This window comes from Fundulus heteroclitus, chromosome 1, assembly GCF_011125445.2.
Source record: "Fundulus heteroclitus isolate FHET01 chromosome 1, MU-UCD_Fhet_4.1, whole genome shotgun sequence".
Taxonomy (NCBI): Eukaryota; Metazoa; Chordata; class Actinopteri; order Cyprinodontiformes; family Fundulidae; genus Fundulus; species Fundulus heteroclitus.
In genome coordinates, this window is record NC_046361.1 from 23766033 (window position 1) to 23790578 (window position 24546).

Genomic DNA, 24546 nt, shown 5'->3' on the forward strand with positions numbered 1-24546 from the left:
CTCTTATTGTCCTCTCCACAGAGTTCATGTTTGTTTTAATATGTGGATGCTAGTGGAGCCTGGCCAAACCCGGTTGTCTCTGACTTGAACTGTCTATCAACCCTGTCCAACATACATGCATACCGTCCTCGTCAAATCAGTGAACATGGATTAAAAATGTTTTAGAAACTTTTTTTATTTCAACTTTACCGTAATTTCTTTTTGTTAAGGTTTTATACCATGCTTGAAAACAACTTTTTTTTTTTTTTTTGTTGCTCAGAGTCTGCAGACAGTTTTGAGAGAGAAGGAGGAGCGAGGCGTGTCTGTACTTCATGGTGTAATGATGGAGGGCCTTTATTAACATGGTGAGAGTTTATTTTTTCAACCTGTCCACCTCCCAGATTTTCCTTCCATCCTCTTTCTCTCTCCTCATTCACACAATGACCTTTTAATACCACGCAGAAGGATTTTTTAGGAAAAGGATCCTCTAGACAAAGATCTTGCTCTTTTTTCCCCCCTCTTTGGAATAACTTTCAACTTTGGGATTTTTTTTTCTCTTCTTCAGACCTGAAGTTCTGAGTGACATCCTTGAACTAAAGAGTGAATGAGCAAAGATCCAACAATGCAAATTCCAAGGATATGGCTTGTGATCATTTTTGTGAGTGGCACAATGTGCTCGGGGGAAAGCCAAGACTCTCTGCATGACCTGAATGCAATCCTAGAAATCGCCTCTGATGGAGCTGAGAGAGAAATGGCCACCAGTCATTCAACGGGGACGGATGCAGTTGAGAGGTTTTTGGACCTGCGTGTCACTGGTGAGACTACAAAACCTTTCTGGTTCTGTCTGCTTGCTTTCTACAGCTAACTGCTCAATAACCTGGGTTTGTCTCTGTATGTCTATAATCTTGAACAGCTGAAACCAGATATTTACTGAACAGTGTAAAAAGACACACGATCTTCCATTTCTGACATTCTCAACCTAAACATTTTAAGTTTCTGGTCCATTAGAATCACAGCAATAATTTCTACACTGAAAAGGAGACTCAATTTAGCTTAAACATTTTTTTCTTTAAATTCAGGCATTTGCATACATTAAGTCCCATTTCTTTAAATGAAATTAAAAAGATTAGTTCAAGATGGCTTTGCGAGCTTCTGACATGTTCATTTACAACATTTAAGTAACACGGAGGCACCCTTCAGAACACGTATTTAGGCAAGGCAAATTTATTTGTATAGCACATTTCAGTACAGAGACAATGTAAAGTGCTTTACATGATTAAAATATAGGAAAATAAAACAGAATAAAAGCAAGTAGGAATAAAATGTAGAAGCAAAATAGAACATAGGAAAATAGAAACTAAAAGCAAACATTAAAAACAGTTGGACTACAAAGTGAACTAATGATGTTTCAGTAAAACTGTTTAACTAGAACAGTCGAAGGCAATCCTAAACAAATGTGTTTTTAATCTTGATTTAAAAGAACTCAGGCTTTCCGCACCTTTACAATTTTCTGGAAGTTTGTTCCAGATAAGTGGAGCATAGGAACTAAATGCTGCTTCTTCGTGTTTAGTTTTGGTTCTAGGTATGCAGAGTAGGCTGGAGCCAGAAGACCTGAGTGGTCTAGAGGGTTGATACACTGATAACAAGTCTGTGATGTATTTAGGTGCTAAGCCATTCAGGGATTTATAGACTAACAGAAGTATTTTAAAGTCTATTCTCTGAGATACAGGGAGCCAGTGTATTTAGGGCCGCACCTCAAACCCATTGCTTCATTTTATGATTATCATTGAAAATATTAAAACCAAGCAGTCAATATATAAAAAAAAAATGTCAGCACTTCTGAGTTTGGTTCATTCTCGGGTGCGATAACCAGATAAGGTGCCAAATTCAGTTGCTCCAACAGTTCTATCACAGCATAACCAGGATGGGAATCTACAGCCACCGTACGGTTCAGGAAGGAGACGGGTTCAGTGTCCCAGAGAGTAACGTGTTTTCGTTTGAAATAAGTGTCTCAATCCCAGAATAAAAGCAGAAGACCATGTGAAGACACTGCCTGAACCGACATGGGCTAAAAGACCACTTAAAGAGGAAAAAACTATGAACCAACAGCAACATAAAAATACAGACTACAGTTTTCAAACTCACACAGACACCAAGCCCATGATTTTTTGGGGACATGTCTTATGGTTGGATGAAATTGAAACTGAAATGTTCAGCCCTAATTTTTTAGGAAAAATGGGGAAGCTTTCAAACCCGTGAACACCGCCCCGGCTGCGATTGGAGGTGGCAGCATCATGCTGTGGGGTGTTTTGCAGCAGGAGAGACTGGTGGACTTGATAAAATAGATTGCATTATCAGAGAAGAACAGAATAGAATAAAAGAACTGAATAGATATATCTTTTACTATCCCTCAGTGGGGAAATTTAGGCTGAAAGGCAAAAGGAAGCTTAGTAAAATATATTAACAGAGAGCATGGATTCAGAGACTGTAAAGTAAGGGCAAATTACAACAGAAGAACAAAACACATACTGTACAGTTATTAGAAATGCCATGCCCGGATTTTAAGTAATTGAAACTAAACTGATGAAAATGAATAGGACAAGTTTACTAGATTTTCTACATTTCCATTCTAGGTTATAATAAAAAAAGATGTGCCTGTGGTTTATAAAAAAGACCATCACATTATAGAAGCAATGAATCTGGACAAGAGCCTTGGAATTAAAGGTCTCTCCAAATAGATATTTTTCCAAACGGACACTAACCGTAAGCGTACCACTTAATAAGTGGCTTAAGGGACAACAAAGTCAATTATTTCCAGTGGCCATCTCAATGCCCTGATCTCATACCCATAAAAATAGAGCTGAAAAGCTGTGAAAGCAAAAAAGCTTACGAACCTGACTCACTCGCACCAGCTCTGTCAGGACTGAACTGGGACGTCAAATCTATCAAATATTAAGGATGTGTGTAAATGTCTGATTTTGAAAAAGGTTATTTCAAAGATTAAAGATAAATAAACCGTGCTCACTATTGTGGTATTTAGCAAGCAGAAACAATTGTGGTAATCCTACCTGAACTGAACGAGAAAGATTTAAGTTTGACTTAATCTTGGGTGGTGAGTGGGGAGAGAGGGGGGGGGGGGGTCAACAGGTGTCTTTTTGATACGCTGTGTGTAGATCTCTGCCTTCACCTGTATGTGTTTTGCTGACTGAGTTTCATTGTGAAGACTCGGGTGCAGAAGTGCAGCCCCAGCTGGAATCAGAAAAGAAGATGGACCAGAGGGAAGTTGCTGTGGAAAGACTAGAGGTTGGCAGAGGGAGGAGAAGTGCCTGGGGCAGGAGGAGACACGCTGAAACAGTAGAGGCCTCTGCATATAGAATAGTAAGTATCCATCAACAGCTTTCTGCATCCTTTCAACTCGGCTGAAGTCAGCATGTTTGCTCTTTGTTGCCATTTACCCCTCGTGTTAAGTGCCTTATTGGATTCCCGCCGTGTTTTGCAGGCCGGATTAAGGCAACCCCTGAAAGGATGGAGACAGAGTGTGAAGGGAGAGATGGAGACCAGCCTCCTCATGGCTACGCTGAAGGAACTCCATGCTGAAAAGAAACGACTGATGGACAATGGAAAAACACAAGATGAGGAAGAGGAGGAGGAGGACAGCGATGAAGAGGAGGAGGAGGATGATGACGACGATGATGATGAAGAGGTTTAATTACATCATAAATATTTACTATGGTATACATCATTATGTATACTACTGTATGTAACGAAGCATTTGTACATTTCATGTCAGGAGGAAGAGGAAGAAGAAGAGGAGGAGGAAGAAGGGGAAGGGGAAGGAGAAGAAGAAGGAGAAGGGGAAGAGGAGGAAGGAGAAGAAGAGGAGGCCACAGAGCCTCCCACTAATCAAACAGAAACACAGCACAACACAACTGAGCCTCCTGCTGAATGCCAGACTTCAGACGGGGTAATCAGCTGCAGGGGGGCCGGGATGACTCAACTGCCTCGTTTCCAGAACCAGGAAGCGACGATGCTGGACCTGGGAGGTGTGTGCGTCACACCTGGACTGTTACAACCAACTATAGGCTCGTCTGTGTCCAATGAAATTACATCAAACATTAAATGAGAGATCTATAGATTCAAAGGATTCATCTTATCCAACTGCTTTTTTCTGCTTGCATTTCCAGTCAGAAGTTTACACATACTCATTATCTGTGGCATAAATGGGGCTGGTGATGCAAAATGCTACTTTTTTTTAAAGACAGGATCCAGGCTAAATTCATTTAATCCACTTAAACTCACAATTATACATCAAAGGAGCACAAAGGTATATATACAGCTTCACTAATGCTCGGATGCACATTCCTTAGCATGGGGAGGCTTTTTGTAGCCACTTGCGAGGCTCTGACATAATTCTGGCTGGATATTTGAAATGCTGGAGTCAATCTAAATGGCACGAACCCAGCTTTTGATCAAATCACTCAAATTTTCCATTTGGTTGAAAATCCCAGACGCCCGAGCCAAGCAGTTTGTGCAATGTGCCAGATTCACTGGCACAGGTCCAGCTCTTCAGAGTGACGCCGTCGCAGCCCTGCTTGTTTGCAGTTTGGTGCCGCGTTCTTGAGTCTATGTTTCCTCTCCGGTCAGGGCTGAGACAACACTCGCTTCGCTGCAGACCGCGACGCTGCTGTTCCAATAGCCTTCAGTGTTCCCGGGTTGTTCTCGTACACCATAAACAGTTTCCCTTCATCCAACTGTGAAGGTTTCACATGGACTCTTTTGTTGCCTTGACCTTTCACCCTATTTTCTAGACTGTTCTGAAAAGTCCGATCTATATAGCAGCATACCAACAATCTTACATGAACCTAAACAGTAATTCTGGAACTATATCAGAAGCTCACTAGCTAATACAGAAAAATCTTGTTTTTAAACTATACCTTGGTATGCGTATTGCAGTATGGCAATACTTTCAAACTTGTGCATCATATTCCTGTTTTTAAAAGTCATAGAAAGAGTGTGTTGTATTCAAAATGTACAAAAACTGGATCAAATGCATCAGTAAACACACCAAAACTGCATGTAAACTTCTGACCACAACTGCATATAAAGAGGTCAACACGCAAAGCACATAAGTTTGTAGAATGACAAATGGAAAAGGTAGATAGCAAAAGACCTAATTGAGAGCTCAAAAACGTTGTTATGAAAACAGTTTTATGGTTGCAACAAAACTCTTAATGTTGTGCATGTGTTTTCAATAATCGCTAGGTGTAATTGTAGAAGCAATGTGTGAAATGCTAACGGCAGGGCATACTGGTTTTTTGTTCAAAGAAAACAACATCCGAATCATCGCTCCGCAAAGTTTGCTTGGCCTGCCGAACCTGGAAACGCTGGACCTGAGCCAGAACCAGCTGGACGATGAGTCGTTCAGCGAAAACTCGCTGCTTGTGAGTATGACTGCGTTCTTAAAACTGGGATGGGACGGCGCTTCATTTCACGCTTCACTTCTGCAGCCAAAAAAAATAAAACAAATTATAGTCAGGACTCCTTTACACAAATTACCGCATCAATGTTGTCTCAGAAGCTGCTTTCAGGCGACCTGCGTTGCTGCGGGAGTGTCAGGCGAAGCTTCATAGCCCATCAATCACAGCGATACCATGGTCATTAAAGCAGGTATTGGTAATGAAAGCAGCCTCTTTAGGAGACCTGCCAGCTGAGAGAAGATTCCTAAACGCTAAAGTTTCCTGGTGGACGGCTGCACTGACTTTGGACTTGGTTAAACGAAATGGACCAACACCAGCAAATCATCACCGGCTGTGGAAACTTCCCACTGGACCTCAAGGAACTTGGATTCTGTGCCTCTCTCCCCCTTCCTCCCATCTCTGGGACCTTGATTTCTAACTGAAGTGTGAAATTTACTTTCAACTGAAAAAGGGGATTTTGGAAAACTGAGTTTTTTTTCTCTTTTTTAGCCCAGGAATGACACCTTCTCTTGTTTAGGAGTGGCTCAAAGTTTTAACCCATGTCCATCTGCGCACCATGGTTCTGGACTCCAGGTGTAACTCCTTGATGAACTTTGCTTCCAAACTTTGGAGTGCTTTTCCAGGAGTGCTTTTATCCTCGTTGCTTTTGGGCCTTTTTTTTCTACTGCATTTTTTCCTTCCTCTCAACTTTTCATTAATATGCGGGGATACATTACCATGTGAATGGCTGGCTTCTCCAGCAATAACCCTTTTGGCTTGTCAGTGACTATCTGCTGGACAACAGTCAAGTTAGCAGTCTCCTCTGTGAGTGTTCAGGCTATAACACAGGCCACAACATAACATTTCACCTTTGAAATCTTTTTATTTTGCTCTTATGTGTCGTTCTAATTTCTGAGAGGCTAAAGTTTGGGTTTTCGTTATTAGTAAGACGTAATTGTTAGAACTAAAAGAACTAAATGCTTGCAGAACGTAAGTCTTTATGTTATGAACTGATGTAATATACGAGTGTCGTGTTTTGATTGAAATGACTAAAATACACCGTCTCTTCAACATTAACTATTATAGCGACCTATTTTTGTAAATTTATTCACACAAAAGTTGAAGAATCAAATATAAATAAATACCAAACAAAACTTTGTAGTTGCAAATTTTTAACTTCTGCATTAATGATTTGCATCTGGCTTTGAAGTCCTTTTAAGAGCTCTCTGCTAAATGAGAAGATTGTATGTGTCACTGCAGAGCTAAGGGAAATAAAAGTCCAGACAGCTGAAGTTGCATTAACAGATGCTTTCTAAGTAAAACCTTTGACGGATCCCCGGCCATGCTGGGATCCCGACCACGCCGAGGCTACCACTGTGACCGATCATTACTCTCCACCGCTGATACACTGAAGCCAATCGGGCGAGGAACAAAAGGAAGTTATTTCTGGAGGAGTATTTTTCCCCCCTCCATTTTCTCCTCACCTCACCATAATGACAGAGGGCTGATGGACTGGCTAGAGGGATACCGTAAAAGATCATGTCCTCTGCTCTGCCCCACACATAAACCACCGGAGCCGTTTTCACTGAAAAAAAAAAAAAAAAGCCTCCCACAGTGGTTTTGCTAAAAATAAAACACGATAAATGACATAGAAGAAATTCACAGAATAGCAATTCTTTCATTTGGTGCTTTTCTGTAAACTCAAAGTGGAGTACCAAATTATGGACTAAGGGAAGCGTCTATTTTGTCTTTTCTCTCTCCACACTGGCCATTTTATCTCTCTCTGCAATCTGTTTTTCACGCAGAACTTGACCACTCTGAGAAAACTGAATCTGGATGACAACCAGATCGCCAGGATGCCGGCCCTGCCGCCATCTCTGGAGGAGCTCAAGATTAACAAGAACAAGTTGGCTGTTCTTACGGATCACTGCTTCAAAGGTACAGCCGGAGTCTGTGCTACAGGAAGAGAAACGCATCGCAAAAAAAAAAAACGAGGACATTTCTGAACAGAGATTTATCCTTACTTTTTAGGTGTGGGAAACCTGCTGAAGTTGGAGCTGAGGGCGAACACCCTTTATGAAGCCATTGTGTCACCTGCAGCTTTCCAACCTCTGCAGAAGCTTCAGGACCTTCAGCTGGACAACAACCGCTTCCGCTCCCTCCCTCTGGGCCTTCCTTCGTCCCTTCAGGTGTGCTTTCATACATCTCTCGCATGCATCGCATTCATGGCGTTGAGGATCCTAGGCGTTCAACTACACTCTCCCGCAGTCACATCACTCCAGTTCTGCAGCAGCTTCACTGGCTCACAGTTAAATCTCGCATCATCTTCAACATTCTTCTGACTCTTAAAGGCATTTAGTCTCACTCTTCCATATTTATCTGACCTTACACGGGTCTCTCTATCCCCCCACGCTCCCTCAGATCCGCCTCCTCCCTCCTCCTCTCTGTTCCATCCGCCCTCCTCACCACCATGGGGTGCAGCGCCTTCAGTCGCTCTGCTCCTCAACTCTGGAAGTCCCTGCCCTCTGACCTACCAAACATCACTTCTCTCTCACTGTTCAAAACTGGACTGAAAACCCATCTCTTTAGATTAACCCATCCATCCATCCATTTTCTGACCCGCTTAATCCCTCATGGGGTCACGGGGGGTGCTGGTGCCTATCTCCAGCATTCACTGGGCGAGAGGCGGGGTACACCATGGACAGGTTGCCAGTCTATCGCAGGGCTCAGATTAACCCATCTGTCTTAAATTTATTCTGGTCTACATTTTCTCTATTCTCCTTGTACTTCTATTTTAGTGTTTGATTTTATTGTATGATAGGTTTTAGCTGTACAGCGTCCTTGAGTGTCCTGAAAGGCACTTCATTGTCATTATGCCACCAGGGATTAGCGTGCTAAGGCTTCTGCCCTCTCATGCCACCCAGTTTGCACTGCACCTTTATAGAAAGGAGCCACTTGAGGTGATCAGGTTGCTCCCTGGACGCCTCCCTTTGGGGGTGCCTCCCATTGGGAGGAGACCCTGGGGGAGACCAAGAGGGACTACATATCCTGTCTGGCCTGGTAACGCCCTGGGGTCCCCCAGAATATGCTGTAGGATGTCGCTGGGGAGAGGGATGTCTGGGTTTCCCCTACTGGACCCTCTGCCCCCGCAACCCAATCTCTGGATGGATGGAAGAGTTATTACTATTATAAAGTCCTACAAAAATAGCCATAGCCCTTTACACGTTCACATTTTGTCACGCTACATCCACACATTTCTTGGTATTTCAATATTATTTCATAAACCAACACAAAGTAGTGCATAGCTGTGAAGTCAAGCGAAAAGAATGTTTGGTTTTCAAAAATGTTTTTCATAAATACAAATCTGAAAAGTGAGGCTTGTATTTGTATTAACCCCATTTCTTCTGCTACCCATAAACTACATAAGTGAAACCCGTTTTGAGAGTTCACCTGTGTGTGATTTAATCTTAGTATAAATCCCTCGGTTCCTAAGGTGCCTCAGAGGTTTGTTAGAGAACATTAATGAACCATCGGCGTCACAAAGACCAGGAAACACATCAGTTCAGGGATAAAGATGAAGTGGGATAAGGTTATAAAACAATATACCACGCTTTGAGCATCTCTCAGAGCCTTGTTTAAGCCGTCATCCAGAAATGGTAAGAGTATGGCATTACTGCAAACACAGTAATATATCACTGTCCACCTACTCTGACAGCTCAGACTAGGAAAGCGTGGACCAGAAAAGGAGCCAAGAGGCCCATGATATCTCTGGAGGAACTGCAGAGATCCACACCATAAACTCTGCCGTGTTCAAATTAATTTTGAAAACCATATTATTTTTTTCTTTTAAAATTCTGCCTTAATTTCTGTTAGTCTGCCACCTAAAATCCCTAATGAACTCTGTTTGGGTTCTTAACATGAAAAGGTGTGAGAAACATAAAGGTGCATAAATACTTTAGCAATGCGCTTTAAGAGGAACCAAATGTATATAATCCTGTTTTACCGTGCTTGCAGATTTAGAATAAAATACCTCATAAGTCTCCCTTTGTTTTGCTCTTTGTTTCAATGTTAAAACCTCATTTGCTTTAGGTTCTCAGAATGAATGAAAACCTGATTGAAGAGGTGGCAGACGAGGCGCTGAGGGACTGCGTTCATCTGAAAGTGCTGGACCTGAGTCACAACTATATCCATGATCACAGCGTCACCGGCAACACCTGGAGCCGTCTTAGGTACGTATCACTTGAGCGGTTCCTTTATGTGCCACAAGAGGGCAAGCTGCTCTTTGGGAGCTCTACCCACTTTAGGCTATGCAATTAGAGCTGAAATACTCAGTTCCATAGACAAATAAAAGCTTTCCTTTAACAGATCAGGTATAATTTACTCTTCTCGTCATCATTATCAGAGGCTGGTGTTTCTCTTAACAGCACATTTTTTTCTGTGGTATGTCAGTGATTATTTTTGGCAGCAAAAGCACTTTTCTTTCCTTTTCCTTACTTTCTCTTATGCAGTCCTGGTTGCGTATTGCACAAGTCATGGCAGCTGACTTTGTGTACTTAGAAGAGCAGGGGTGTGATTTAGAGCCGGAGGGCAACTGTGTGCCTGCATGTGTGCGAGTTCGTCTGTTTAAATATAGTGAATTCCGGTGGTGTTTTTTTGCTTTTCTCCCTTGGATCCTTGTGAACCACAATGGGAGCTTCAGGGAAAGCTGAGGAACAAAGAGCGTAGAAGGCAGCGCAGGAGAGGCGGCTGCAAAGGCTCTGTGCAAGCTATGTACAGAGCAGAGATGTAGAGGGAATAAAATCACAGAAATGCAAAGATTTTGTGTCCAGAAAAGAGTGAAAATCCAAAATATAATGCTCACTTAATTTAATCTTTAAATACCAATAAGGTTCTGCTTATTTCCAGACATTTGCCCTCACTGTTAATAAATGCAGTTACCATCCCACTGGTTCTTGTTGTAAAACCAGCTGATGCTGTTTTAAAGGCTTTCTAGCTTTGCACAGGCAACCCGATTGTGAAATATTTAATTCCACCGTGACTCCTGCTGCAGTTAGTTAGTTTTGAGACAATAATACTGAATCTATGCAAGAAATGTGTTCCTTGTGGGGGTTCTTTTTTTTGTGTGTGTGTCCAAAACAGAGCGAGATGGGGGGAAAATAGGATAAATTAAAAGTAAATACTTTAATGCAATGTGCTGGTTCTGGTTAGTGGAATGCCTCTGGTCCCTGTGATGCAGTCAGTGTGTTCATTACCTCCTGCTGGGGTTACGGCTAAAGGACACTGGAGGTTACCAGGCCCTCAGGACTGGAACTAAAGGCTGGGATCTGTCTGAAGCAGACTGGGGGCCCTGCTATAATCTTATGTCATTATCTGCCTTCCTAATGCTGTTTACCGTGAAGCTGGAAAAATGTTAGGATAAATATGCAATGAGAAGATGACTTTATTCCCCAAAGTCATAAAAGCAATGAGGGCACATTTGTTTAGTATTCAGAATATTTTTTTGTCCTATTCTACAATTTAACACCATGTAAACACAAAAGTTTGGGAATGGCTAATAAAAAGAAAACATCAAAAGTTTATTTTTGAGGTGGGCCTAAATTTAGAAGACTATTTTGCATGTATTTTCTATGCAATAAAACAGTTTTTCTTTGAAAAGTTGTAGGTCGAAATTCTACAAAGAGCTCTAGTGAATCTTGTATTGCTTAGGATAACTATACTGAATTTCAGTGCATTTTTACCAGTGATCATTGAAACATTTCTAACACAATTGAATAATATATTGAATAATAAATTATGTTAAATTGTGTTAATGTTTCTAAATCATCAACAGGTAAGCACCAGAGCCATCACAGAAAAAAAAAAAAAGAATAGAGCGCCTTACTTCGGTCCGGACTGAGGCGCTGCCAAGCATTCAGCATTAAACAATTTGGCCATAAAAACTTAGCAAGGTCATATATATATATATATATATATATATATATATATATATATATATATATATATATATATATATATATATATATATATATATATATATATATATAAGATGATGTCTTTACAAAACCTGTTGTTTTTTAAGTACATTTTGATATCACCCGGTAGGAGTTGGGAGGGAAAATCACAAATTCCAAGAAAAAAAAATAAATAATTATACAATCATCCTCTGAGTTATGGACAAAAAAAATACCTCCTCTCTAAGATGCTTACTGTTGTTTTTTCATGTTTGCATTGTGTTAAAAAATGCAAACATGATTCTCAGATCAAATAAATTATAAAAGCTTGATTAGATCAGCAGAAGTTGCCTGCTATTTATACCATGAATTCCTACGGAAGTATGACATATGCATCCATTGTTGTCTATATTGGATTCGATTTACATGGAAATAGTTTTCATTTTATCCTTGTAAATAAAGCCACGATAGAAGCGCTAGTATGAATAAACATGTTCTTAGCCACCTGAGAACATATTGTTTTGAATAAATAAAATTCAAAACCTCTGTTTACAAAGAATTATTTAATGATACATCATTTTGTTTGTTTATATAGGACGTCTTAACACCTATCCAGCTTCCTGTGTGCCCTTTGGCATGTTTTTATCAGCTACTCTTGTTACATAACTGGTTGTGCAGTGGCTTAGCATTAATTCTGCTGCAGTAACAGCCTCAAGGGGCAAAATACACAGCCTTACTCCCCAATGTCCCGGCTGAGGAAGAGGCGCGCACACCCGCCTGTTCATCTCCTTCTGGTTCTTGATCAAGACATCAGTCAGAACCTATTTCCGCTCATGTCACTGCTGTCAGCCAACAAATCTGACTCTTGTAAAAGACAAAAAAAAAAAAAAAAAGATGGAGCATGTTTTGAATTACTTTCACTGATTGGTGTTGCATAAACCCCCTCACTCCTCCCATTGGTCTGAAATAACTGAATTTCACTAATAATGTGGATTTAGGTACAAGTTTAGGGCATCCATTCAAGAATATTATTAGATTAAAATGATATACATACAATATATATATATATATATATATATATATATATATATATATATATATATATATATATATATATATATATATATATATATAATGTATTATTTTGTTTCTAATAAATGGCTTGAAAAAGCAGCTTTCTAAATGGGTCAACTCAAAAGCATCCAGAACCACACTTACAACAAAAAAGGGCTTTGTTTTGTTTTGTGCATAAACAAGTGCTGGTTTTATATCTTTGAATTTTATTAACTTGGTGATGTTGGCAGACTGACAGTTGTGTGAAAGATTTCCTTTAGCTCTACAATCAACGTGAGTGAATGGTGCTGCAGGTTTGGTAATCATAAAACTAGAAGTGTGTGTGTGTGTGTGTGTGTGTGTGTGTGTGTGTGTGTGTGTGTGTGTGTGTGTGTGTGTGTGTGTGTGTGTGTGTGTGTTGAGTCTCGGTCGAAAAAAAAAAGCTTGTCCCAAAATCTCTTTTTGTCTCTGGCGCTGTACAAATTGGTTTCATAATGAGCTTATATAAATAGGAACACAAGCAGAACTGCACACATGGTTGCATGCTGCACACCCTGCCTGTGATAAAACCTCGCTGAGATCAAGTTAGAAGGATTTAATTGAATAAGAATCAGTTCACGTACGGGTTTCATCTGCAGTTTCAACTCTAATTTTATTTAAAACATTCAGATACAAAATACTCTACATGGGTTTCCAGGAAGAAGAAAAATGTGCTAGTGCAGTAAATCAATTGAAGCTTTAGCTTTAATCAAACCCAAATATACTTCAGTATGTTTTGCAGAGATTTGAGATATTGTTAAAAATGCTTCCATGAATCAATTAGGCCTGATATATTCGGGGCGAATTAACCTGCACATGATGCTTTAATAAATCTCAAGTCACTTCCTGCCATTATTCATCTGTCGCCGCATTTTCAACTCCACTCTTTGTCCCTCTTTTCTCGTCTGGCCCAGCCATCCTGCCTGGCTTAGCTCTGCCCGGCCTGGCTGCCAGCATTCTACAAGCACCCTTTCTGATGTTGACAAAGCAGGAGATGCGGGACTTTTAAAGTACTGTTATTGTAATTCAATTTTGAGGTTGTACAAGCTCCATCTGCTCCATTACACTTGGTTGTGCACAAAGGCATGAACACCGGGGCTTTGGAAGGACAAAACCATTTAGTTTTCTGCTGCTGCTGTGTGCCTCCATGTGATTGCAAAGGAAATGAAGTAACCTCTTAGAGAGAATTTCTGAGTACGATCGCTGATCTGCTTCGAGTCATTTGTTTGAATGTGCATGTGTGTTTTATTGTGTTTTTGTGTGCAAATGGCTGTGGGTGAAAGGTGGGGGAGTGTATGGATGGTGGAGGGTTCCACAGTTCTTTCGGAGAAGAGAGAACCGTGTGTCCCTCTGCTCATTAATACCATGTGGAGCTCTGAGCAGTGGCAGACTGCCGCTGTGCTTCCTGGCAAAGTTTTTGAATACAAATCAGCATTGCACCGCAGGTCTGAACCGGTGCAGGGACAAAAAGAGGTTGAGACGTGGGACTCTGGAGCAGAAACTACACACTTTCTGAACAACTTATACATGTGAGAAAGCAGATTAAAGGTCAGATAAAAAGCCTTTGGTGTGGACGGCGTCGAGGTAAATCTGCATGAAGGGAAAGATTATTCTCAAGTTGACTTTAAAAATGATCCTGAAAGAGAAGGACCCGCTGCCTGCTCTGAGCTGTAGCATAAGGCTTGTAAATGGTCAGAACTCAACAGAGATTGTGAGATCTGCCACATGGAAGCACAAGCCCAGCAGGAATGCAATCTGTGAGTTTCCAAGTTCAAGAGGTGAGAATTAATACCGCCAATATCCTCCAAAAAAGATGAACCCAACGAGTGCCTGAAATGCTGAATCAATGTAAGGACTCCACGGCTTTGGCTCATTTATCCCCAAATCACCAGACTACATCGGCACTGGTTGGCCACGTGGAGGCTTTTGTTCATTCACGTTGGTGAGGAACAGAAAATGAGTTCTCTCCCCTGCTGTGATGTAAGCAGTAAACTCACAACAGCTGTTTGGGATCATGCAACAAAAACTCCCAGTTCTGCTTCTTTTTTTTTTCGTTTTTTTTTTTTTTGCGTCAGAACCAAGAATTCCCCCTCTATCCCTGCCGACGTGTATTATGTTTTCTGCAAACTAAACATCCTATTATTATATTATTTTCCTAACATATTGTATCACTTTTCACCACCGAACCCTGCTCTCCATCTCCCACTCATGCACAGAGAGGATTATCTTCTTTCCTGGCATTCTTTGATATCACTCCGCAGCCTTGCCTTTCGGCCTCTCCTTCAGTGCTCATGAGAGTCCAGTAAATGTAAGACACGAAGTCTGCAGTAACTTGTTGGGCATCCATTATTAAGTTCAACCCAGGGACCTGTAAAACATTGCAGTTCAGTTTGAACTGGTAGGTTGTTGTAAAATGGATTTATTAAAAAAAAAAATAGTAAAAAATCTGCAGCAACCATTGCGCTTGTTTGTTTGAGATAATGGATCAAGGAAAGACGTTTTAGTTTAGTTTTATTTATTCGATAGGGACAAGCGTGTGCATTAAACATGTAAACACTACAACATTTGAAGCCACGGCTAAATTGCAATGTCCGCTCCTAGAAGGGCCTTTGAAAACACAACTTTATTTCATTGGTATTTCATTTATTTAATATTTTTTTCATTAATTATTAAATGTCATATTGGATCAAAGTAGCACATTCAGTACAGATCAATGTCATGTTCCTTAGTATTGTAAAGAGAATCACTTAATTGCGACCTAGAATCAATCATTCACTAATTTTTTCCTGATTTTTGGTGCTCAGATCTCTGGAAGAATTGGACCTGTCCCACAACCGCCTCACCTCTGTCCCCATGAATCTGCCCCGCTTCCTCCGTAAGCTGATTCTACAGCACAACCGCATCCGTCAAATCCCCGCCTTCACGTTCCGTCACCTGCGTGCCAGCCTGCAGTCCCTTTATCTGTCCCACAATGAACTGAGCAGCGAGGGTGTAGAAAAGCATTCCTTCGTTGGGACCTACCGCTCCATGAGGGAGCTCCTGCTTGACAACAACAGACTGCGAGACATCCCCAGATGTGTCAGGCAGTTTAAGAACCTGCAGGTGCTGAGACTGGAAAACAATCAGATCAGGTAAAGATGCTTTGAAAATGTTTAAATATTTGTGAAGCAGCAGACTAGATTGTCTCTGAATGATGTTTTCTCTACAGATGATTAAAATCTCTGTTTTTTTTTGTGGTTTCAGGCAGGTAAGCCGGTGGGCAGTGTGCCACCCTCGTAACTCTGGCTCCACCTTGGCTTCTGTCCACCTGGAAAACAACCTCCTGGAGGAAGAGGCGATTCCCTCGAAGGCTTTCTTCTGTGTCACTGACACACAGGGACTGGTCCTCTATCCCCAACAGGGCAAACGCACATGAACTGATACGCGTGCTGTGCTGGGCATAAGCATGACTAACAACAATACAGCTCTTATCTTGATGTCATCTCTATTGTCACCATGGTATCAGAGAAAGTTAGCAAATAATGGCATTTACAATATATCATCTTAGAGAGTGAATCAATTTCTGTGTAGGAAATTGCAGTACTTTGGCATGCAGTAAGGAAAACATGAAACCCACGTAGTAGCTGGATTTTTACTCTTTTGGACAATAAATTAAATTGGAATTCACAGTAGCTCAAAATCACAGGGTAACTCAGTCTTTAGCCTCAAGCTGCTTTGGGAATTTTACCACTTAGAACGATTAAAATGTCTGTAGACTAATTCTGAGGTCCTTGGAAGACGAGTCTTTAATCAGGTAGAATTAAACTTAGGGTGTGGCATGGACACAGATGCAGCCTGAAGCAATCTAAGCTTGGGTGTCCTAAAAAAAAAAAAAATGTCCGGTGTAACATTTTAAGGGCTCCACTTTGAGGACAAATCTGAACATTGTATCGGTGTCGTATGTCCAAATCAGCTCCAAACATTCAGCAAACAAGCAAACCAAAAAAAAAAAAAAAAAAAAAAAAAAAACCCACTAACATCAACAATAGAAAACAACAACCAGAAAAATTATGTTTTGGAGTTGCCTGGACAAAGTGCAAACATAAATCCAGTTGAGATCTTGTGACATCAGCTTAAACAAGTCAGTCATGATCCAAAACCTTTCCATTGCAGCTGAACTAAAACAGAAGTGTGCAAAATTCCTCCACAGTGATCATTTTCAGTTATAACAAATACTGTACTTGATGACAGTTTTTGTTGCCAAGGTTAGCACAACCAGTTGTTAGGTGTCACCTTTCACATAGGGATAGGTTGGTTTGTATAGCTATATTTCTCTTAATACATGAAATATTCATTTGAAAACTGCATTTTGTATGTATTCTGGTTATCTTTGCCTGATATTAAAGTTTGCACAACAAAAAAGGTATTTTTTTTCTGAATTATGCTTGAAAAAAACACAAATCTGCCATGTTTCTAAGAAACCCCGATGAGTGAAAATGATGAGAGTGACTGATGATATCAGGTTTAACACAATGACACACGAGCAGGAGGCGAGGAAGGAGATTTAAACCCAAGAAAGAAAGGTAAAAGCAAAGAGAACGGGGAGTTAGATCACAATCAAAGCCTTTTTCCCCACAGAGAAATGGATACCACCTGTGCTCTTATGCATATTTTTTTACTATGTTTAAGCTGTCCTTATTTCTTGCTGCAGACCTGTTTGAAAATAAGATTAGTTTTATTTGGGAGTTTGAACAGAATGTGTGTTAGGATTATCCATTTTGTGCAATACATCAATGCAAATTCTTATGACAAAAATCATAAGAATTATGTCAAGAAAAAAGCTGGAGAACCAAAATATTTGGACATTTTATTTAAAGGAGCACAGCCTAAGATTTAGAATTTCTTCAGAAGTTTGCCCCCTCTGGTGACAAGCTGAAATGACACCAGAGTTGTGCACACGCATGGGAGAAGAAGAAAAGCATCTACCGCTGTGACTGCACAGGTCTGGTTTAGAGGTGTAATGTCTTCTGAGGTAAGAAAGTTATGCATATTGAAGTTAGCCTGTGTGATCTTGCTAATGCATCAATAAGGTGGAGGCTCAACAAAGTGGCCAGGTCAATGCGCACATCCAGAGGATTCAAGCTGAATTACTCTCTGATAAACTGACTAATCCAGCCTAGAGGCAACTCCAGTAAATAGAGGATAACTAATTGTACACATCGGGCAATTATGAAGGCATGTTTGGGAAAGAAAATCATTTGTATTTAACTTCAAAACTTGCACTATGCAAGTTAAAGTTTGAGTAATTTAAACTGATCCCCATGTTAGCCTTTTGTTTAATCTCTAAACCTTTTCAAAGATGGACACATTTCAGGGACCTCACTTTAAGAAATAAATACAAATATGGCATATTTTTGAGTCATGTTCAGAGAAATGGTAAATGGCTTGTACTTGTATAGCGCTTTATCAAGTCAAGACGACCCCAAAAGTGCTTTACCCATTCACACACACATTCACTGTGGTGAGCTATGTTAGTAGCCACAGCTGCCCTGGGGTAGACTGACAGAGGCAAGGCTGCCATACATCAGGGCCATTGCCTGCTGACCATCACCAGCAGGCAAAGTAGGTGAAGTGTCTTGCCCAAGGACACAATGACTGAGACAGTCGGATCATTGAACCGGCAACATGCCAGGTACTGGACAAACTTCCTTAAGTTGCAACCACATTGAAGGCTAATGTGTCATTTACATGATATCCCTATGAACAGATGCAACACCAGAGCAACGTGATGCAGAACGACGTGACACAGCGTGACGTGGCGCAAAGCGACACTACACAAAGCCACAGAGGCAATTCTAGAGACGCAAAACGTGCTTAAAGTGAAGCCAGAGTGACACGACACCTGCAATGGATGCAAAGCAACAGTTTTAAGACTAATCTTAAAACTTTCCTTTTTGACAAAACTTATAACTAGAGTGGCTCATGTTACTCTGAGCTACCTTTATAGTTTTACTGCTATAGGCTCAGGCTACTGGAGGATATCAGTATCTAATTTTCTCACTCTATAGAGTTCTACTGTTCTTCAATTATGCATTATGTGTTGTCATTTCTGCTTTAACTTTCTGTTCTCTCTCTTTTATCTTCATAGTAGGTACACCTGGTCTGGCGTTCTGTTAACTGTGACATCATTCAGAGAAGACGGCTCACCCGCTATTACCATCTAATGTAGAACAGATTACTGGATCAATGTGTGCTTCTGTGCTTTTTTGTCTCTCTTGTTGTGTCTCTGCTCTGTCCTCTGTAACCCCAGTCGGTCGAGGCAGATGACCGTTCATACTGAGCCCGGTTCTGCCGGAGGTTTTCCTTCCCGTTAATGGGGAGTTTTTCTTCCCACTGTCGCTTCATGCTTGCTCAGTATGAGGGATTGCAGCAAAGCCATGGACAATGCAGACGACTCTCCCTGTGGCTCTACGGTTCCCCAGGAGTGAATGCTGCTTGTTGGGACTTTGATGCAATCTACTGGTTTCCTTATATAGGACATTTTTGACCAATCTGTATAATCTGACCCAATCTGTATAATATGATTGAACTTGACTTTGTAAAGTGCCTTGAGATGACATGTTTCATGATTTGGCGCTATATAAATAAAATTTAATTGAATTGTTGGAGTTAAAAAGCTGAAATTTTGTGTCTTGTGCCGTTGCAACCAGTCGGTAACTAAATGTGGTTGTGACGTGGGGTGAAGGACTACAGCAGGGACGAAGCTGTTTTCATTCAACATGGAAGACAATGATAGCGGCAGTCTGTGGGTGGCCTGAGTTGTATGACACAACCAATTATTACTACTGAGACAAGTCCGAAAAGAAGCAAACCTGGAGAAAAGTGAGGGAGGAGACTGGAGTGGCAATTAAGTGAAACCTCACGACATAGTACCATTGTTCCACTGCATTTCTGGCTTGTTGCCCGCTGTGCAATTGCTCTGGCCTGCTGTGCGAATGGGCGGCTATGTCAGGGGAGCAATAGCAAGCAAAAGAGGCAACACTGTTGCGCCAATGTGAACGCACCTTGACTCTTGCACCACTGTTTCCGAGAATGAAAGAAGGACTTACAGATGGTGCTTTTACTATGTAAACTGTTACTGTGAACTCCTACCTCCTTCCTTACTGACTACACTATTCGGACACCACTTATCATGGCGACTGCTGGCGTACTTCTGCTTTGGCTAAAGAGTCCTTACCCAAAAGACTTTTTTTGGATGCAGTCAACTACACAATGTAAGCAACTGTCCAACGGTGCTACATGGTGATCCATGGAGAGTGCATGACTCCATATATAGGAAAATGGAACTGAACTGAATAGATGGCAACATGGATAATGTTCTGAGAGCACAGTGTCTGTATGTTTTAAATATGTTACATGAGCAGACAAATGCCAGTTAAGCCTTCTTCCTCTGTGCTTGGGCATGTAATCACATGTTAGCTCTCTGCTGTAGTCTTATGCATGTGGTGAAATCTCCAGTCTCTATAATTGTACAGTCATTTGGTAAATGGCACGCTACTGTCTAAGAAACTGCACATTTGCATTTACTGCGTATTTCCTTGACACTTCTTGTAGAGCTGAACCTTTCCCTGTCGTTGCTGCACAAGCTGATCCTTTACAGCTTGGAGAAAAACATTCAAAGCTCCTGTCATGGCTTTGCGTAGGTGGAATTTTAATTTCTGACATACTCGACAGTTGAAACGCTATCCATCATAATACATGTGACACATTACTAAAGTGCTAAATGTAGGCGACAGATGTTTTGTATCATAGTGGGCTAAAATCGGGTCTCGTTTGCAAGTGATTGACTCTTCTCCAGAGTTCTGTCTGTTTTGCTCCAAGACAGCAGCTTCCTGTGTTTGTTATTGGATTGGAGGGGGTTCTAACTGATAAAACAAAAAGTACCAGAGCACACACAGAGAAAACAGCCAAAGAATTCTCCCTCTGATGCCGATGGTTATAAGCAACAAACACATGAACTGAGATGAGGCAGAGAGGGATAGTTCAGCCCTAGAACATTGGTTTCCAACATAAAGGGCAGCGATATTTAGAAGCCAATATGCGTAAAGTCTAGGAAATGATGTGTTTATGGGCGTGTGTTTCACCGGAAGAGGCAAATCGGCTTTGACCGCTTGGCCGGGAAATGCTGTCACCACACAGCTGGCTGTTTGTATTATCTTCCGTTTTATAAGCAAGGACAAGTGAGAATCAATCGGCTTTTAACTGCAAGAACAGCGTCTGGACATTTCCTGTTTACCATCTCACCCCCGGCAAATGCGCATCAACCATAAGATTCCGGTTTAAAAACAATCCAGTGGGTTTAAGCGTCCCCTTAGCCCCTACATGACATATCGGAAGAAGCAATTAGCTTTATTCATTCTGTCTGACATTAAATTAGGCAAAATATTTCCTGTTTAGGTTAGTTATATTTGCGAAAGGCCAAAATAATTATGTTTTCCTGGAAAGATTTGTTATTGCTTGACAAAATTTAGCTTTTCTAAAATTACTATGCCTTTAATCCATTTTGGGAATCCTGCTAGTTTGGGTTAAATTTAGGCATCTGCGGATTTATCTTAAGGCAACACCTTAAACATGCTGCTTCCTTGTGTAGCATTATGATAATAAAGAAGGATAAGACAAGTAACATATCAGGAATTGTGGACCTTCATAAGTCTGGTTGATACTTGGGAAAGCTAAAAAGCGAAATAATTATCTCTTTCATTATTCTGATATTTAAAAAGTAGAAATAAAGTAGAAACTTTAAATGTCAGATAGTGAGAAGAAGCAGTTTATGGGGCTATTCTGTGTATGTAGAAATCTGGTTTCAGATGTATTTAGGGCCAACATTTGTGCTCGCTGTAAGGAGTTAAAAAAAGAAGCCAATATTCCATTAGCACTCAATACATCCCAACACGCACCATGAAGTAAACGTGCAAATCTTGATACTACCTTCTCCATGCCTTGTACAGAAAATACACTACGCTCAGCACCTGCGTGAGACAAAGCATGTGGGTGCACTGATCTCTAAAGACACGTTAGCTGTTCAGTGTTACAGGGCAAAATGAGTTTAATTTGAATGCCGAGCCCTCTAGCTGCAGACCAACACCATAATCAAGTGAACCACAGCGGGATGTAGACAGGCACACAGAGAAAGACTTTGCATCCACATTCCCTCCCAAATGAGGGAAGGAAAAGCAGCTGAAAAAGATATAATGTTATCTGAAAAAAAGGGTTAATCAGAACTTTGGGTACTGCCAACAACCCCCGCATAGTATTGATCTTGCCTGCATGCTATTGGAATAACAATGGATATATGAAAATCAAAATGCAGCTAATTGTGTCTATAACTGCTAGCATGGATGGTGATTTCTCACTATAGTTAGTATAGGGGTATCAAAGATTGATGTGGAGTGCGTAAATATCTAGTGTTCACGTGAGCCCGGAAAAGTTCCCAGTAGGAATAGCCTGCCAATTCTTCCTCTGCCTCACTCTGAGTACTGGGAGTACACAGAGAGAGGAAGTCAGACAGCTAGGGAGAAATAGCCCTACATCCTGCCAAAAAGGATTTTATACAAAACTGTGAAAAGAGAAAACAATCACAAGTTACATAAAAATGGAAAATAACAATTCCAGAAAAAGTTTTATTCTGTAACGTCCCTTGAAGATCATCCAGGGACTTTGTTGTGAAGGACTTTCTACAGGCCAGTTGTGTAATAGCAGCAATCATCATAAAAATATGTGGGAAAAACAGATCTTTATAAAATCAAGCATTGTCCTCTAAAAACACAGCCCTGTGGTGGGGAAAGGAGGAGGAAAAAAATATCTCCTTGAACAATCCTTTTCTAATCTTGAGGTGTAATAGTTATCAAGAGGAATTAGTTTGGTTTCATGATCATCAATTATTTTAACCATCTTCCTAATTTCAATTTAGATCAGACACTGAACAATTGATAAGCAAACTAGGCTGCTGTACCCCAGGCCAGCAGGGGGCATTGAAGAGCATTGGTGTCTCAAAAACATGTACATTTGAAAAGTTGTAATCAGTTGTTACATTTATCAAAATGTATCCTCCTTCATTTATTTTATGAATGACACAAGTCTGAAGCTTTTTTTTCTCCAAAATGTAAAATTGTAATTTCCTTACAACTCAATTATGTCCATTCAGAGTGCTATGTTTTAAATTAAATAATGTCAAGTGGAATTGGAGACCCAAATCAAAATCTGCTTGGGAACCGACTTGGTTAAGAGTTGTTTAGTTACTGCGGGAGACTTCAACTTTCACATTGACAAGCCTGAAGACAGAGGTGCAAAAGAATTATGTGAAATTTTGGTTTGACTCAACATATTAAACAACCAAGACACAAACAGGCATATAGTTTAGACTTGATCATCACTAAGGGCCGAAAAATTTCCAAGGTCAATGTAACTGATGTTTCTATATCTGACCGCTTTTCTGTTATCTTTGAAAGCATCATTTCCAATGACTCAGCTAAAAGGACCTCATAAGAAAGCGCATCTACAAGGACAATGCCACTGAAATCTTTAACCAAGCCTAGACTTTGTCTTGTAACTCAGTAGATGAGCTAGTAGATAACTTTCAGTCTAAAGTCTCAGACATCATTTACTGCATTGCTCCAATTAAGATTAAGGTTATTTCTGGGAAGAAAAAATCTCCGTAGAGAAGTGTTTCACCAGTGAGAAGTGAAAATAGGGAGTGTCGAAAAGCTGAACGCAGGTGGAGAAAGACTAAACTCCAGGTTCACTATGACATCTATAATGAGAGACTTTACCGATATCACTTAAAACTGAAAAATGCAAGAGAATCTTTCTTTTATGAGATCATCAACAAAAACCATTAATAATACTCATGCCTTATTTGCCACAGACAGGTTTATAAACTCTCATGTTTGTCAACCAAAAGATCAGAGGAGTGGTCTGCAAATCCATATCAAGTTCAGTACCAACGTTGTCTCCAACTATAACTGATTTTGAAGAAATCATGCACCAACTAAGTTCCTCCTCCTGCTGCCTTGATGTTTTACCCACAGCTTTCTTTAAGAAAGTTTTGCCTGTCATAGCGTCTGATTTGACTCAGATAATTAACACGTCCCTTCTGTCAGGTGTATTCCCCCAGGTCCTAGGAACAGCAATTATCAAAACTCTGCTGTAAAAGAACAATTTGGACAAACTACTACAGCAGAACTACAGGTCCATCTTAAACCTCCCCTTTAATCAGTAAGATTATTGAAAAAGCTGTGCTTCAACAGTTAAACACCTTCTTAACAATGACCAGCTGCTATGATGTTTTCCAGTCAAGTTTCCGTGCACACCACATTACAGAGACCGCCCTTATCAAGGTGTTTAATGACATCCATATAAATGCAGACTGTGGAAGAACCACTGTGCTGGTATTACTGGACATCAGTGCAGCATTCGACAAAGTTGATCATTCAATTCTTTTAGAGTGCCTGGAAAACTGGGTCATCCTTTCAATATCTACATGCTCCCTCTCGCTCGGATCATGAAAAACTACAACATAAGTTACCACAACTATGCAGACGACACACAGCTCTACATCACCATGTCACCAGGTGACTAAGAACAAATTCAACTGCTCAGTAAATGCTTAGAAAAAAATCAATGCATGGATGTGCCACAATTTTCTTCAGCTGAATAAAAACAAAACTGAAATAATAATTTTTGGACCAATTGAAGAGCGATCCAGAGTTAGCAGACAGATTTTGTTAGGATTCTGGTGTGTTTGGTTCCTTGTATCAGTGAGTTCCTGTTTCAGAGAAGATCTCTGCTGGAGAGTCCCATCAGATCTGGTTGCTGGAGCAAATCTCCTGACCAGCCTGACTGGTGCTTAAAAGGAGCTGCAGGATCATCACTCTTTGGTGGATGGTTATTGATGAGGGTGTTCCCAGTCAGCGCTCGCTCGTTAGTGGTGTGTGGTTATTATAATTTCTTTGACTTCTTGATCTTTGTCTCAGGATTATTTTATTCCTGTGTTTTAGGCTTTTTTGATGATCTCAAGATTCCTTCAGATT

General features: G+C 40.6%; 1 protein-coding gene across 1 annotated transcript; it reads left to right on the forward strand.

The window, feature by feature from the left end:
* Positions 1–350: 350 nt before the first annotated feature.
* On the forward strand, positions 351–16491 carry si:dkey-32e6.6 (extracellular matrix protein 2). The gene is given in 9 exon segments (XM_036138392.1): positions 351–794; positions 3215–3357; positions 3479–4022; positions 5305–5420; positions 7241–7373; positions 7467–7624; positions 9525–9664; positions 15283–15609; positions 15722–16491. Coding segments are annotated over 9 exon segments (1944 nt in total). The 5' UTR covers positions 351–583; the 3' UTR covers positions 15894–16491.
* Positions 16492–24546: the final 8055 nt, after the last annotated feature.